Below are 16,384 nucleotides of genomic sequence, written 5' to 3' on the forward strand. Positions count from 1 at the left end.
AACATGTAAACATATTTACAAAGAAACGCGGTACACAGAGAGAGTTTTCAAAGTTTTAATAATATAACTTAACAATAATAATAATATAACTTTCTTCACAAACGGTGCCTGTGACGCGGCAGTAAAACGGTAGCAACATGGTATATAGCCATACTCTAGTCACTTCATTGCAATACTGTACATATTACTGTTATTATATATTGTCACATCCATACTGTTTATAATCTGTATAATCTACAATAGCCATATTATAGTCATTTATATCCCTGTGCATATCCTCACTGTATTATAGTCATGCCTGTTATAGTTTTTTACATAGATCTGTCCATTTTTTCTACATTTACTTACTAATAAGGTACTTATAAAATTGCACTTCTGGTTGGATGCTAACTGCATTTTGTTGCCCTGTTCCAGTGACATGAGCAATAACAATAAAGTTGAATCTAATCTCATCTAACAACACGCTAGCAACACAGTATAACAGGTAACTGGTAAAACAGGTCTGTAAAAGAACATACTGGTAAAAAAAAATCACGGTAAGCCGTCTTCATCTTCCCCTGAAAGCTGCGTCATATGCCTTTCTTTTTGCATTTTCCATGATGAGGGTATGTTCATGCTAATTTCATTTATGCACAAGACAAGAAGTTGAAGTCTTCCTCGACGCATATATTCCACCGGTCTTAATCTTACCTTTTCTACTCGAGAGCCCCCTGGCGGCCGTTAGAAAAATTACATAAATTGGCCGCATCACTGAATAAGCCGCAGGGTTGAAAGTTTGAGGAAAAAAGTAGCGGCTTAAATTGTTCAAATTGTTCAAAGTCATAGGATCTCTGCATAAATCTTTTTTTTCCTGCATAAATCTTGGATCCAACTAAATCATTGCTTATCTGTAATTGTGTCAGTTGCCTAACATAAAAAGCGTGTTCACTCACCTTATCAATGCTTTGCTGCAGTTCTGTCTCTAGCTGGTTCTTCTTCTCACTCACATCCTGAAGTTGCTCTTTCTGAAGTGGGGAAAAAAAAAAGTCATACCACTACCGCTGTATGTTACTTTTCAAAAGGTATAACCCTGTATGCTGTTATTCCTGGCCCATTTTGGTGCCAATGGACTAATAATGAAGAATCAATAAAATGCATGATTAATAAAAATAAACTTGATAATTTTGCCTGCCTCCACTACTAGCGAGTGGATAAAGAGTGCTAGCAGAAAGTTAGCATACGGCAACATTAATGAAGGCAATGGTTTCTAAGGTGAACGCTACAGCCCCAATGTGTGGATATTAAAGTAGTGACAAGGAAGAAGGGCAATATGAACAACAAAATAAATATAAACAAACAGTGCAAAATGTTGCACGCTCACAGACTGTGTCGCTCGCTACATTGCAAAATCTTTCAATGCGGTTTCAATGATGGTGATGAACGAGATATTCCTGTATGGGACAAGGATTTATCAAATCAAAGTGACTGTATGATTGAGTTACGGCAAACAAACCTCCGTTTGGTGCGTTGCTGCCATTTCCTCCAGTTGTGTTCTGAGCTGGCTGGTTTCCCGCTTTTGTGCCTCCAGTTGGTCCTGCAGCTGACCTCGCTCTTCATTGACAAATGTCACGCGTTCCATCAGCTTCTCGAGCTCGTCCCTGTTCGTCTGAGAGTCAAGCGACCTCTCAGATTGCACGGTGTCTCGTTGTGCTCGCACGTCTTCAAGCTCCTCAGTCAGCCTCTGAACCTGCGAGAATGCACCCGGTCCTTTTAATGCACCACACTATATAACTGTCAATGATGTGATTTGATTGTAAAACTGTGCGTGTCAAATTGCTCAATAAAGTTATAACACAAAGTAAAAAAACCTGATTTTGATGTGTTCCTGTCATTTCCTCCAGTCGATGCTGCAGCTGATATCGTTCTTCTGTGACAAACGTCACACGATCCATCAGCTTCTCAATCTCATTCCTGTTCGTCTGAGCTTCAAGCGACCTCTCGGACTGCATGGTGTCTTGTTCTGCTCGCACGTCTTCAAGCTCCCCAGTCAGCCTCTGAACCTGTTAGAATGGGAGACTAGGAATGACAACTCTGGCTGTATACTGCATCTTATTAAGGTAAGAAAGTTTGTGTTCAGTCAGATTTCCAAAAGTTAAACTGTAGAGAAAGAAAAACTCACCAGCTGTACATTTTCTTGAAGGTCAGCTTTCAAGAGAGTCACCTCCTCCTTAGCTTTCTCCAGCTGCTCCTTTAGCTGTTGGATCTAGAACACCATTAATCATATAATGTGCTTAAATTGCTCTTGAAGCGTTATCTTAAAGTGTTATCAAAGTAGAGTGCATAAAATATGACTATACTGTATGGGTTAGTATACCAAAGATACTACATTACGCATTTTTTTTAAAAAAGAGAATCTAACCTGCACATTTTGTTGAGCTTCTTGTTCTTTCAGGGACTGTGCTGCTGAGCTGAGCTGCTCTTGTTGAAACTCACACTGCAACTACGGGAATCAGAGATAACACTTGTAAAAAAGATAAATAAATAAAATGAAAAAAATCCCCAAAAAGTAACAAATTAAATTGCAATGTTAACATGATGTTGAAATATTCAATTTCCAAGCATAAAAATTAGGAAAACACTCTTCAGATTCTGCTGATGTTTTTGTTTCATAATCAGAACTTTGTTTTGGTCACTTAGTCCACTGTTGCTGTTGCCCCCCCACCCCCAAACACACACACACACACACAGGAGTAGAGAAGCATCGGTAGTTTAAGATAATCCAAGGTCCCTTACCATCTCCATCCTTTCTTCCATTTCTGCTCGAAGCTGGCTCTTCTCCTGTCTCAGTCCCTCAACAGTCTCATGCAGCTGATCCCTCTCTTCGCTGAGCGAATTTACTTTGCACAACAGCTTCTGGATCTCATTTGTGGAGGTCTCATGTTCAGCTTCCTTGTTGAGGAACAGGCTCTCCCTCTCAGCTTTCACATGGTCAAGCTCTTGGCTCAAATTGTTGATCTGGTTTAAAGAGAGAGATACATTATAAGTGATGCAGCCATGAATCCAGCAGATGGTGCTGTCTCACAGGTCATTTGACTAACTCTTTCCAGTGGGAAGATGCTTTGACAAGACATGTTGTATAACTGCACATATGTACACTATATGTGCTGGTGACCAGTCAAGGGTGTACCCTGTCTCTCGCCTGAAGTCAGCTGGGATAGGCTCCAGCATACCCCTGCAACCTCAATGAGGATAAGCTACATAGAAACTGGATGGATGGAGGCTAATAAAATACATGATGTAGTTAACTTTAAGCCATAAAAACAGCCACTAGATGGCAGTAGTGCATTTGATAAGGGCTCATGTAAACAGAAAAAACACTCATGAGAAGGAGGAAGTGGAAAAGCAAGTAGGAGTGTAGCGTGCAGAAAGTTACGCATTTTAATGTGTAGGTTCCATGTTTGAATAGCCATAGAACACAGTTCATCATTGGTTAACTGTAAAGTGATGACTCCTAATGATAAAAAGGCATGTTCACTCACCTTATCAATGCTTTGCTGCAGCTCTGCCTCGAGGTGGTGGTTCTTCTCACTCACATCCTGAAGTTGCTCAATCTGAAGTGGAAAAAAAAAAAATCAGTCAAAGCCAACTACTATTGTATATGACTTTAACAGTGCAACCCTGTATGTCAATACTCCTGGACATTTTTCCTGGACACGTTTTTTTGCTGTTATTTCCTTTAGTGTCGCCTAAAACTGAGCTTGCGCGTCTCAAAGACATCACACTGCAAGTCATCTTGTAAATCTCCTCCATGAGACCCAGACAGCTGACTGAGCTCTATAGCACTTCATGAGGTATAGGACAAGGATTTATCAAATCAAATCACCGTATGCTCATGTAGAAAGAGTTATGGTTAAAAAAAAAAAACCTGATTTTGATGTGTTCCTGTCATTTCCTCCAGTCGATGCTGCAGCTGATATCGTTCTTCTGTGACAAACGTCACGCGATCCATCAGCTTCTCAATCTCATCCCTGTTCGTCTGAGCTTCAAGCGACCTCTCGGACTGCATGGTGTCTCGTTCTGATCGCACATCTTCAAGCTCCCCAGTCAGCCTCTGAACCTGTGAGAATGGGAAACTAAGAATGACAACTCTTGTATCTTATTAGACTAAGAATGCTGGTCAGACCAGAGCTTGTGTTCAGTCAGATTTTCCAAAAGTTAAACTGTAGAGAAAAAAAACCTCACCAGCTGTACATTTTCTTGAAGGTCAGCTTTCAAGAGAGTCACCTCCTCCTTAGCTTTCTCCAGCTGCTCCTTTAGCTGTTGGATCTAGAGCACCATTGAGGATTATACATTTAAATATGTTTTGAAGTGTTATCAAAGTAGAGTACATGGAATATGAGTATACTGTATGGGTTAGTATACCAAAGATACTACATTACGCATTTTTTAAAGAGAATCTAACCTGCACATTTTGTTGATCTTCTTGTTCTTCCTTCAGGGACTGTGCTGCTGAGCTGAGCTGCTCTTGCTGCAACTACAGGAATCAGAGATAACACACACAAAAAAAAGAATAAAACGAAAAAAATCCCCACAAAAGAAACAAATTAAATTGCAACATGATGTTGAAATATTCAATTTCCAAGCATAAAAATTAGGATAACATTCTACAGATTCTGCTGCTGTTTGTTTCATAATCAGAACTTTGTTTTGGTCACTTAGTCCACTGTTTCTGCGAAAAAAGCCCTATTGTTTGTTATACAGTAGGTACCCCCCCGTGCCACCCCTCCACACACACACACAGGAGTAGAGAAGCATCAGTAGTTTAAGATAATCCAAGGTCCCTTACCATCTCCATCCTTTCTTCCATTTCTGCTCGAAGCTGGCTCTTCTCCTGTCTCAGTCCCTCAACAGTCTCATGCAGCTGATCCCTCTCTTCGCTGAGCGAATTTACTTTGCACAACAGCTTCTGAATCTCATTTGTGGAGGTCTCATGTTCAGCTTCCTTGTTGAGGAACAGGCTCTCCCTCTCAGCTTTCACATGGTCAAGCTCTTGGCTCAAATTGTTGATCTGGTTAAAAGACAGATATACATTGTAAGTGCTGCAGCCATGAATCCAGCAGAGGGTGCTGTCTCACATGTGTATAATACTGTATATCAGGGGTCTGAGGCCCCCGCCTTGATATGAAAGTTTAATGTTAGTGCGGCCCGCGCAAGTTTGATATGGATGCTGTATGGTATCATGTACCCAGAAAAAATTATTACGTTTGATTAATGTTCATGTTAAAGGTTAAATAACTGTTAATAGTTATCCTCCCTATCCGTGTGGAAGTGGTAAGTTTTTGGCTATTTAAGTTTAAAGGAAATACCTTGAAGGCTACCGTTTAGGTCGCTAGCTCTCTAGTTTGCGAGTTAGCATGTGTCTCAAGACCCTGCAGTTGCGCAATATGTTGTAAATAAAAAGAGTATAAATGTGACTATAGTCGTGTTTTGTCATGTCTACAGGGCTCTAATAATGCTTTGTTCATTTTAATCTGAAAAAAATAATTTGTCTACCCACCAACTATATGTGGTTTCTTAAGTTTTTATTATTTGCCGTTTTATTATTATTATTATTATTATATTTATTTATTACTGATTGATTGATTTTATTAATTCTTGATTTGTTTATTTATTTTTCATCTTATTTTGTGCAGAAAAATAAAAATTAAGATATTTGAGAACAGTGGAATGTTTTATCAGAGCTTTTATTGTAGAAAATCGGAGCCAAAGCAAAGTTTATTCATTTTTCTGTTTTTAATAAATGCATTTTTGGGTTTTTTTGGGGGGAAAACCTGATGGGGCCCAGTCTCGCCCAGACCCTAGCTCCAGTGGCCCCCAAGTAAATTGAGTTTGAGAACCCTGCTGTATATTGTCCCTCATCCCTGCTACATTACAATTTGAACCCCCCCATGGTGTTTTTTCACAAATTAACTCATTCAATGCCAAGGACGTAATTATACATTTTTATAAACCTGAACACTGCATCCCAAAGATGTATTTAAACTACTTTTGTTGTTTTTTTCCACAAGAGGCTAAAAGAGATGATGCAGCCAGATAGTCAAAGTGTATTTGATAAGAGCTAAGCAGCGATCATGTAAATACAAAGATCACATACGACATAAAGGAGGAAGTGGAATAGCGTGGAGGAGTGTAGCATGAAGAAGGTTCCCAACAGTTCTTGTTGGGAACAGATTTTCCTTAAAATTTCCTACTGTATGTTCTACTATTGATGACTAATGAATGGGACAAGTTAGACAAACAGGGGTCTAATCTTTCTTTTGGTTGGTTCCGTGTTTATGTAGCCATAGAATAGCTGTAGGTCTTAGTACAAGGCAGGCCTATACAAGTCTCCTGCAGCTTACATATTTGATCAAAGTAGATCATTGGTTAACTGCAATGTGATGATTCTTCGTGTTAAAAAGCATGTTCACTCACCTTATCAATGCTTTGCTGCAGCTCTGCTTCTAGCTGGTTGTTCTTCTCACTCACGTCCTGAAGCTGCTCTTTCTGAAGTGAAAAAACAAAACAAACAGGTAATCATAGCCGACTAGCACTGTATATTATTTTTTAAATTACAATCCCATCTGCCAATACTCTGGGAAACTTTTGTGCCATTGGACAAATAATGAGGTATAGGAATAGGCCTGTCACAATGATCAATAAATTAATTAACCGCATGATTAATAAAAACAGACTTGATAATTTTGCCTGCCTCAACATATTGACATGTGCATGCATGTTTGTTTTGCTCCTCTCTCTACGAAACAGGCTGGATGACAAGAGAGTTCACTCTGTCTCAACTACTGGGTGCGTTGGTTCTATCTATCGCAGAATGAACCAAGTGAGTGAACCCTCCTGTTATTCAGCGTCTTTTCCCCAGTGGGGGAGGCGGAGCATGATACGGAAAGTTTGTTTTTGATCCAAACTAAATTTCAAGACTGGACAAATGAAAAACTGGCAATACGGAATTATCAGTATCACGTGATGTTGGTGTTTATGTTTTACTGGGCATGCCCCATTGACTATTCTGGTTGATTATAGCGATGCATGTAGACAAAAGATTGGAATATTCCTTTCCATGTATACCATTGTTTCCAAAAAAGTCATTCGGAAAAACTCGTCATGTAAACATGGCTACTGTGGAGTGTCTGTGGTGTAAAGACTGGCAGAGCAATGTAATATTGGTCCGTGTGGCAACACCGAGCTCGTTCCTCGTATAGACTTAGTGATGTTTTCCAATGTAAAAAAAACGTGCCGTGGCTCAAAAAAGAGGCCTATAGTATCTTATTCTAATAAGAATACTGATCAGACAAGAGCTTGTGTTCAGTCAGATATCCAAAAGTTAAACTGTAGAGAAAGAAAAACTCACCAGCTGTACATTTTCTTGAAGGTCAGCTTTCAAGAGAGTCACCTCCTCCTTAGCGTTCTCCAGCTGCTCCTTTAGCTGTTGGATCTAGAGCACCATTGAGGATTATACATTTAAATATGTTTTTAAAGCTGTTACCAAACGACAGTACATGAAATATGACTATACTGTATGGGTTAGTATACCAAAGATATTACATTACGCATTTTTTTTAAAGAGAATCTAACCTGCACATTTTGTTGATCTTCTTGTTCTTCCTTCAGGGACTGTGCTGCTGAGCTGAGCTGCTCTTGCTGCAACTCACACTGCAACTACAGAAAGAACACTTGTTTATTAATATAATTTAGAAAAAAATTTTTAAAAATCCTTAATAGAATTAAATAGAAATATTACATGAAAGCATAAAAATTGGGCAAACTTTCTTCAGGTTCTGCTGATGTGTCTGCTTTGTTTTGGTCACTTAGTCCACTGTTGGAGTCCTATTGTTTGTTAAACTGTAGGTACCAGTACCACCCAACTCCATACACAGGAGTAGAGAAGCATCAGTAGTTTAAGATAATCCAAGGTCCCTTACCATCTCCATCCTTTCTTCCATTTCTGCTCGAAGCTGGCTCTTCTCCTGTCTCAGTCCCTCAACAGTCTCATGCAGCTGATCCCTCTCTTCGCTGAGCGAATTTACTTTGCACAACAGCTTCTGGATCTCATTTGTGGAGGTCTCATGTTCAGCTTCCTTGTTGAGGAACAGGCTCTCCCTCTCAGCTTTCACATGGTCAAGCTCTTGGCTCAAATTGTTGATCTGGTTTAAAGAGAGAGATACATTATAAGTGCTGCAGCCATGAATCCAGCAGATGGTGCTGTCTCACAGGTCATTTGACTAACTCTTTCCAGTGGGAAGATGCTTTGACAAGACGTGTTGTATAACTGCACATATGTACACTATATGTGCTGGTGACCAGTCAAGGGTGTACCCTGTCTCTCGCCTGAAGTCAGCTGGGATAGGCTCCAGCATACCCCTGCAACCTCAATGAGGATAAGCTACATAGAAACTGGATGGATGGAGGCTAATAAAATACATGATGTACAGTAGCTTTAAGCCATAAAGACAGCCACTAGATGGCAGTAGTGCATTTGATAAGGGCTCATGTAAACAGAAAAAACACTCATGAGAAGGAGGAGGAAGTGAAAAAGCATGTAGGAGTGTAGCGTGCAGAAAGTTACGCATTTTAATGTATAGGTTCCATGTTTGAATAGCCATAGAACACAGTTCATCATTGGTTAACTGTAATGTGATGATTCCTAATGATAAAAAGCTTTCCAGTGAGAAGATGCTTTGACAAGACCTATGTAGCACATAGTATGGTATGTACAGGTAAGTATAATACCGTATATTGTATGTGTGTACAGTCATCCCTTGTTTCAACATCCCACCCTCACTTGATGGTGTTTTTTGGGATGATTCCTAATGATTAAAAGCATGTTTACTCACCTTATCAATGCTTTGCTGCAGCTCTGCCTCTAGCTGGTTCGTCTTCTCACTCAGTTGCTCTTTCTGAAGTGAAAAAAAATAATACACCAATGTACAGTGAAGAAAATAAGTATTTGAACACCCTGCTATTTTGCTATTTCTCCCACTTAGAAATCATGGAGGGGTCTGAAATTTTCATCGTAGGTGCATGTCCACTGTGAGAGAGATAAACTAAAAAGAAAAATCCAGAAATCACAATGCATGATTTTTTAACAATTTATTTGTGTGATACAGCTGCTAATAAGTATTTGAACACCTGAGAAAATGAATGTTAATATTTGGTACAGTAGCCTTTGTTTGCTATTACAGAGGTCAAACGTTTCCTGTAGTTTTTCACCAGGTTTGCACACACTGCAGGAGGGATCTTGGCCCACTCCTCCACACAGATCTTCTCTAGATCAGTCAGGTTTCTGGGCTGTCGCTGAGAAACACGGAGTTTGAGCTCCCTCCAAAGATTTTCGATTGGGTTCAGGTCTGGAGACTGGCTGGGCCATGCTAGAACCTTGATATGCTTCTTACGGAGCCACTCCTTGGTTTTCCTGGCTGTGTGCTTCGGGTCGTTGTCGTGTTGGAAGACCCAGCCACGACCCATCTTCAATGCTCTGACAGAGGGAAGGAGGTTGTTCCCCAAAATCTCACAATACACGGCCCCAGTCATCCTCTCTTTAATGCAGTGCACTCGTCCTGTCCCATGTGCAGAAAAACACCCCCAAAGCATGATGCTACCACCCCCATGCTTCACAGTAGGGATGGTGTTCTTCGGATTGTACTCTTCATTCTTCTTCCTCCAAACACGCTTATTGGAATTATGACCAAAAAGTTCTATTTTGGTCTCATCTGACCATAAAACTTTCTCCCATGACTCCTCTGTATCATCCAAATGGTCATATGCAAACTTAAGACGGGCCTTGACATGTGCTGGTTTAAGCAGGGGAACCTTTCGTGCCATGCATGATTTCACATCATGACGTCTTAGTGTATTACCTACAGTAACCTTGGAAACGGTGGTCCCAGCTCTTTTCAGGTCATTGACCAAGTCCTGTCGTGTAGTTCTGGGCTGATTCCTCACCTTTCTTAGAATCATTGAGACCCCACGAGGTGATATCTTGCATGGGGCTCCACTCCGATTGAGATTGACCGTCATGTTTAGCTTCTTCCATTTTCTAATGATAGCTCCAACAGTGGACCTTTTTTCACCAAGCTGCTTGGTAATTGCTCCGTAGCCCTTTCCAGCCTTGTGGAGGTGTACAATTTTGTCTCTGGTGTCTTTGGACAGCTCTTTGGTCTTCGCCATGTTACAAGTTAAAGTCTTACTGATTGTATGGGGTGGACAGGTGTCTTTATGCAGCTAACGACCTCAAACAGGTGCATCTGATTCAGGATGATACATGGAGTGCAGGTGGACTTCTAATGGGCAGACTAACAGGTCTTTCAGGGTCAGAATTCTAGATGATACACAGGTGTTCAAATACTTATTTGCAGCTGTATCACACAAATAAATTGTTAAAAAATCATGCATTGTGATTTCTGGATTTTTCTTTTTAGTTTATCTCTCTCACAGTGGACATGCACCTACGATGAAAATTTCAGACCCCTCCATGATTTCTAAGTGGGAGAAATAGCAAAATAGCAGGGTGTTCAAATACTTATTTTCTTCACTGTATATTACTTAAGTACATCCCTGTATGCCAATACTCAGGAGACTTTTGTGCCATTGGACTAATAATGAGGTATAGGCCTGTCACAATGATCAATAAATCTATTTACTGCATTGTTAATAGAAAAGAAAGGACTCAAAGAAAAACTCACCAGCTGTACATTTTCTTGAAGATCAGCTTTCAAGAGAGTCACCTCCTCCTTAGCGTTCTCCAGCTGCTCCTTTAGCTGTTGGATCTAGAGCACCATTGAGGATTATACATTTAAATATGTTTTGAAGTGTTATCAAAGTAGAGTACATGGAATATGAGTATACTGTATGGGTTAGTATACCAAAGATACTACATTACGCATTTTTTTTTAAAGAGAATCTAACCTGCACATTTTGTTGATCTTCTTGTTCTTCCTTCAGGGACTGTGCTGCTGAGCTGAGCTGCTCTTGCTGCAACTACAGGAATCAGAGATAACACACACAAAAAAAGAATAAAATGAAAAAAATCCCCACAAAAGAAATTAAATTGCAACATGATGTTGAAATATTCAATTTCCAAGCATAAAAATTAGGATAACATTCTACAGATTCTGCTGCTGTTTGTTTCATAATCAGAACTTTGTTTTGGTCACTTAGTCCACTGTTTCTGCGAAAAAAGCCCTATTGTTTGTTATACAGTAGGTACCCCCCCCGTGTCACCCCTCCACACACACACACAGGAGTAGAGAAGCATCAGTAGTTTAAGATAATCCAAGGTCCCTTACCATCTCCATCCTTTCTTCCATTTCTGCTCGAAGCTGGCTCTTCTCCTGTCTCAGTCCCTCAACAGTCTCATGCAGCTGATCCCTCTCTTCGCTGAGCGAATTTACTTTGCACAACAGCTTCTGGATCTCATTTGTGGAGGTCTCATGTTCAGCTTCCTTGTTGAGGAACAGGCTCTCCCTCTCAGCTTTCACATGGTCAAGCTCTTGGCTCAAATTGTTGATCTGGTTAAAGAGAGAGATACATTATAAGTGATGCAGCCTTGAATCCAGCAGATGGTGCTGTTTCACAGGTCATTTGACTAACTCTTTCCAGTGGGAAGATGCTTTGACAAGACGTGTACAGGTAAGTATACATCACAGTTAGAACATTCTACCCTCACCCGATGGCGTTTTTTCACAAAGTAATTAATAAATCACAGCTATTTCGTGGTCAAATATGGCCTAATGGGAAATAAATGCATATTCAAAAAGAAACTATTTTTGGCATCAAGTATTTTTTAAGATTTTTAAGATTAAAAGTGGCTAATATATATATATATATATATATATATATATATATATATATATATATATATATATATATATATATATATATATATATATATATATATATATATATATATATATATATATATATATATATATATATATATATATGGCAGAAGAAGCATTGTAATTGTGAATGTAGTACTGTATTCAACATTGGCCACGAGGTGTCCGTGTGCCAGTCGTGATCGCCATAACAGGCTTTGTTTACAGATTACTTACTTTTGTTTGAAGCTCCCCAACCTCTGTGGTCATGTCATCAATAGGCTTTCCGGAATTGGATGCTTGTGAATCCTCCAACTGTTTAATCTGCTGTTTCAGAGCAGAGATCTTCTCAAGGGCAGACATGAGCTCACCCTGGTTCTCAATCATCTGTTTCGATGACATTCAATGACATTTATAAAAAAGAGGTAGGGCAGTAGCATAAAAACTCACCAGGTCTACATTTTCTTGCAGATCCATCTTGAGGGAATCCCTTTCTGCAGTGAGAGCTTCCACTTCCGAGACAAGCTTTTCCATCTCTCCAGGAGAGCCCTGAAGACCAGACACCAAGACAGTCATGTTACCTTGCATGTTTTCAACTGGTTTAGCAGCTCACTTACAAACAGGTCAGTTGGCAGTACTCCTTTTATGGAGTATGAATGGAAGCTAGCTGGGTTAGCCTAGTTTAACAGAGCATTCTGGTGCGGCTGTGTGACTAAGGCTATATGAGTGTGATTGTCTTTTACTTGCTTGTTAATGTTAGCAAGCGTTTTAAGATGCTTGCCGACTTTGTGCAAGCTCTGAGTGGAATAAGATGAGCGGCATGTTTTATTCTTGCTCACAGCTCATCTCAGCCGTCAGACATTTTGAACACACAATACACTCTTTGCCTTCAAATTGTGCAAACCCATACGGGTGATATAAAACATGCATTCTAATAGTTGTCACTAGTAAAAACCGTCTGGACAAATGGATAAACACATGGTATAATATTTTGTACACAGATAACTTTTGTTTGAAGCTCCCCAACCTCTGTGGTGATGTCATCAACAGGCTTTCCAGAGTTGGATGCTTGTGAATCCTCCAACTGTTTAATCTGCTGTTTTAGAGCCGAGATCTTCTCAAGGGCAGACATGAGCTCAGCCTGGTTCTCAATCATCTGTTTCGATGACATTCAATGACATTTATATAAAGAGCTTTAGCAGGGCAGTAGCATAAAAACTCACCAGGTCTACATTTTCTTGCAGATCCATCTTGAGCGAATCCCGTTCTGCAGTGAGAGCTTCCACTTCCGAGACGAGCTTCTCCATCTCTTCAGGAGAGCTCTAAACACCAGACACCAAGACAGTCATGTTAGCTTGCATGTTTTCACTGTAGGGCCCTACGCTTTCGGCATTTGTGTAATCGTGGACATAATTGGCCAATAAAAACAGGCTGTCTGGACAAATGGATATACACATATTGCAACACATTTTGTTTACAGATAACTTACTTGTGTTTGAATCTCCCCAACCTCTGTGGTCATGTCATCAATAGGCTTTCCGGAGTTGGATGCTTGTGAATCCTCCAACTGTTTAATCTGCTGTTTTAGAGCAGAGATCTTCTCAAGGGCAGTCCCAAGTTCACCCTGGTTCTCAATCATCTGTTTCAATGACATTTACATAAGGAAAAGGACATAATGCTAGGACATAAAGCAGGTGCATGAAAACTCACCAGGTCTACATTTTCTTGCAGATCCATCTTGAGTGAATCCCTTTCTGCGGTGAGAGCTGCAACTTCTGAGACTAGCTTCTCCATCTCTTCAGGAGAGCTCTGAACACCAGAAACCAGACAGTCATGTTACCTTGCATGGTTTCAAACTGGTTTAGATGGAATGGTTCATGGGCTCACTGAGAAACAGGCCTACCTCAAAGTCTTTCGGTTCTTTCACAAGGTCTGGGTTTTGTTTCTGCAACTGAAGCTCATCCTGAAGAGAACGCAGGAGCCCTTGAGTCTCAGCAACCTGAAAATAAAGAAATAGTCAGATAAGTACTGGCATATGATGACATCTACACAATAATGTCCCTAATATTGTACATTAAACTAAACTAGAAAATTCCCACGGAAATTTTGATGGGCTTGCCACCTGTGCTGTGAACCTCGGGCCCGCTGTGCCAATGGCTACCATGCTAGCACCTAGCAAGAAGGCCTCAAGTACCGAAGAGGTTGATGCAGTCCCATAGTGTCCCTACATCATGCCATGTGTCTATTTGCCTTTAGACATTAGTAAATTAGCTTAAATGCTAACATGCTAATGGCTACCATGCTAGCACCGAGCAACACAGCCTCAGGTCCCGAAAAGTTTGGGGTAGCCCCATAGTGTCCCCACATCATGCCATGTGTGTAGTTGCCATTAGACATGAGCAAATTAGCTAAATTGCTAACATGCTAACAGTCATCATGCTAGCACCTAGCAAGACAGCCTCAAGTCCCAAAAGTGTCCAGGGAGTCCGATAGTGTCTCCTAATCATACCATGTGTGTATTTGCCTTTAGACATGAGTAAATTAGCTTAAATGTTAACATGCTAATGGCTACCATGCTAGCACCTAGCAACACAGCCTCAGGTCCCAAAAAGTTTGGGGCAGCCCCATAGTGTCCCCACATCATGCCATTTGTGTAGTTGCCTTTAGACATGAGTAAATTAGCTAAAATGCTAACAGTCATCATGCTAGCACCTAACAAGAGAGCCTCAAGTTTAGAAAGTGCCAAGGTTGTCCTATAACCTCCCTACTACATGCCGTGTGTATTTGCCTGTAGACATGAGTAAATTAGCTAAATTGCTAACATGCTAACAGTCACCATGCTAGCACCTCGCAAGACAGCCTCAAGTCCCAAAAGTGTCCAGGGAGTCCGATAGTGTCCCCACATCATGCCATGTGTGTATTTGCCTTTAGACATGAGTAAATTAGCTAAAATGCTAACAGTCATCATGCTAGCACCTAGCAAAAGAGCCTCAAGTTTAGAAAGTGCCAAGGTTGTCCTATAACCTCCCTACTACATGCCGTGTGTATTTGCCTGTAGACATGAGTAAATTAGCTAAATTGCTAACATGCTAACAGTCACCATGCTAGCACCTCGCAAGACAGCCTCAAGTCCCAAAAGTGTCCAGGGAGTCCGATAGTGTCCCCACATCATGCTATGTGTGTATTTGCCTTTAGACATGAGTAAATTAGCTAAAATGCTAACAGTCATCATGATAGCACCTAGCAAGAGAGCCTCAAGTTTAGAAAGTGCCAAGGTTGTCATATAACCTCCCTACATCATACCATGTGTGTAGTTGCTTTTAGACATGAGTAAATTAGCTTAAATGCTATACAAGCCCCATAGACTGCTGTTATATGGGGCTTGCATGTTGAGCAAGCCCATAATAAATAAGTTAAAAACAAAAAAAGTTGACTTTAACACACTACACCTCCAGATGAGGATCATTAAGCCCTGTGCATCATGTGATGTGTTTGAGTGTAGTGGTAACTAGGCACTATTCAGATTATACTGACATGAAAACATATACTACATATTGAAATATTTTAAACATCTATCATTGTTTGGAAACCATAAATGTACAAATATGTAATTATAAACATGCACAAAATACTGTAAAGTCAAACCATATTCTGAAGATCATCAGCACATTTGGTTTTCTGCTTCAGCTCTTCAGAAAGCGTCTCAAATGATTTCTGAAAGGAGAAATGAACAAAGGCAAAACAATTAGCCAAAGTGTTTTCATTTCAATGTTGCAATATTAAATGGGTGATGAGGTCTGCTGTAACTGGAACTTTATGCTGCACTCACCTGAAGTTCTAAGCCCTGCAGTTGACGGGATTCCATCTCCATCTTCAATGAGGATATTTCATTTTGCAACTCGTTCTGCAAAAGTTCAGATAGCAACAATCTTGACTCTTGACAGAAGAATTTTTGCACATAAATGTTCAAACGGAGGGCGGCACGGTGGTCTAGTGGTTAGCATGCAGACCTGACAGCTAGGAGACCAGGGTTCAATTCCATCCTCCATGATAACACCTGACCACCATATGCAGTCTTACTGAGGTTTTGATCGGCTGAGTAAATATTCAACACAAAATGGTGCATGTTTATACTTTCCTAGAGTGTTTTACTGTATAGTATTCATAAAAAAGGCTGGAAATCACATGGCTAGAGCCCACAGAAGTACGTTAATATTCTGCATTATACATTTGTAGTGTATTGTCTTCATTAATTGTATTAATCAACCTATTGTGTTGCTGTAGTTTTTTTTTTTTTTTTACACCAGGAGTAAGATATGGTGTGGTTAGCGCGCAGGCCTCACAGCTAGGAGACCCGAAGTTCAATTCCACCCTCGGCCATCTCTGTATGGAGTTTGCATGTTCTCCCCGTGCATGCGTGGGTTTTCTCCGGGTCTCCTTTGACTATAAAGCAGCTACACATGATAAGCCACACACTTTTCTTAGATTTTCCAGAATCTGCACCTATTCCAGCTGCACTTCCAAGCACTCCC

General features: G+C 40.3%; 1 protein-coding gene across 1 annotated transcript in view; it reads right to left on the bottom strand.

Moving 5' to 3' along the window:
- cenpe (centromere protein E) overlaps positions 1-16,384 on the bottom strand; it is a 39,355-nt gene that overhangs the window by 11,553 nt on the left and 11,418 nt on the right. The window contains exons 19-46 of the mRNA XM_078794335.1: positions 15,682-15,756; positions 15,498-15,566; positions 13,756-13,851; positions 13,563-13,661; positions 13,342-13,491; positions 13,076-13,174; positions 12,850-13,008; positions 12,303-12,401; positions 12,090-12,239; positions 11,322-11,543; positions 10,942-11,013; positions 10,719-10,802; positions 8,871-8,933; positions 7,959-8,180; positions 7,612-7,695; positions 7,388-7,471; positions 6,454-6,525; positions 4,826-5,047; positions 4,442-4,513; positions 4,222-4,305; positions 3,905-4,096; positions 3,519-3,590; positions 2,773-2,994; positions 2,399-2,479; positions 2,159-2,242; positions 1,848-2,039; positions 1,493-1,726; positions 933-1,004 (exon numbers count right to left, since the gene is read on the bottom strand). Of these exons, the coding sequence (XP_078650461.1) occupies positions 933-1,004; positions 1,493-1,726; positions 1,848-2,039; positions 2,159-2,242; positions 2,399-2,479; positions 2,773-2,994; positions 3,519-3,590; positions 3,905-4,096; positions 4,222-4,305; positions 4,442-4,513; positions 4,826-5,047; positions 6,454-6,525; positions 7,388-7,471; positions 7,612-7,695; positions 7,959-8,180; positions 8,871-8,933; positions 10,719-10,802; positions 10,942-11,013; positions 11,322-11,543; positions 12,090-12,239; positions 12,303-12,401; positions 12,850-13,008; positions 13,076-13,174; positions 13,342-13,491; positions 13,563-13,661; positions 13,756-13,851; positions 15,498-15,566; positions 15,682-15,756 (3,426 nt within the window). The remainder of the gene's footprint in view (positions 1-932; positions 1,005-1,492; positions 1,727-1,847; positions 2,040-2,158; positions 2,243-2,398; positions 2,480-2,772; positions 2,995-3,518; positions 3,591-3,904; positions 4,097-4,221; positions 4,306-4,441; positions 4,514-4,825; positions 5,048-6,453; positions 6,526-7,387; positions 7,472-7,611; positions 7,696-7,958; positions 8,181-8,870; positions 8,934-10,718; positions 10,803-10,941; positions 11,014-11,321; positions 11,544-12,089; positions 12,240-12,302; positions 12,402-12,849; positions 13,009-13,075; positions 13,175-13,341; positions 13,492-13,562; positions 13,662-13,755; positions 13,852-15,497; positions 15,567-15,681; positions 15,757-16,384) is intronic.

Source organism: Doryrhamphus excisus, linkage group LG10, assembly GCF_037039965.1.
Source record: "Doryrhamphus excisus strain RoL-2023G ecotype Guam linkage group LG10, RoL_Dexc_Guam_v1.1, whole genome shotgun sequence".
Taxonomy (NCBI): domain Eukaryota; kingdom Metazoa; phylum Chordata; class Actinopteri; order Syngnathiformes; family Syngnathidae; genus Doryrhamphus; species Doryrhamphus excisus.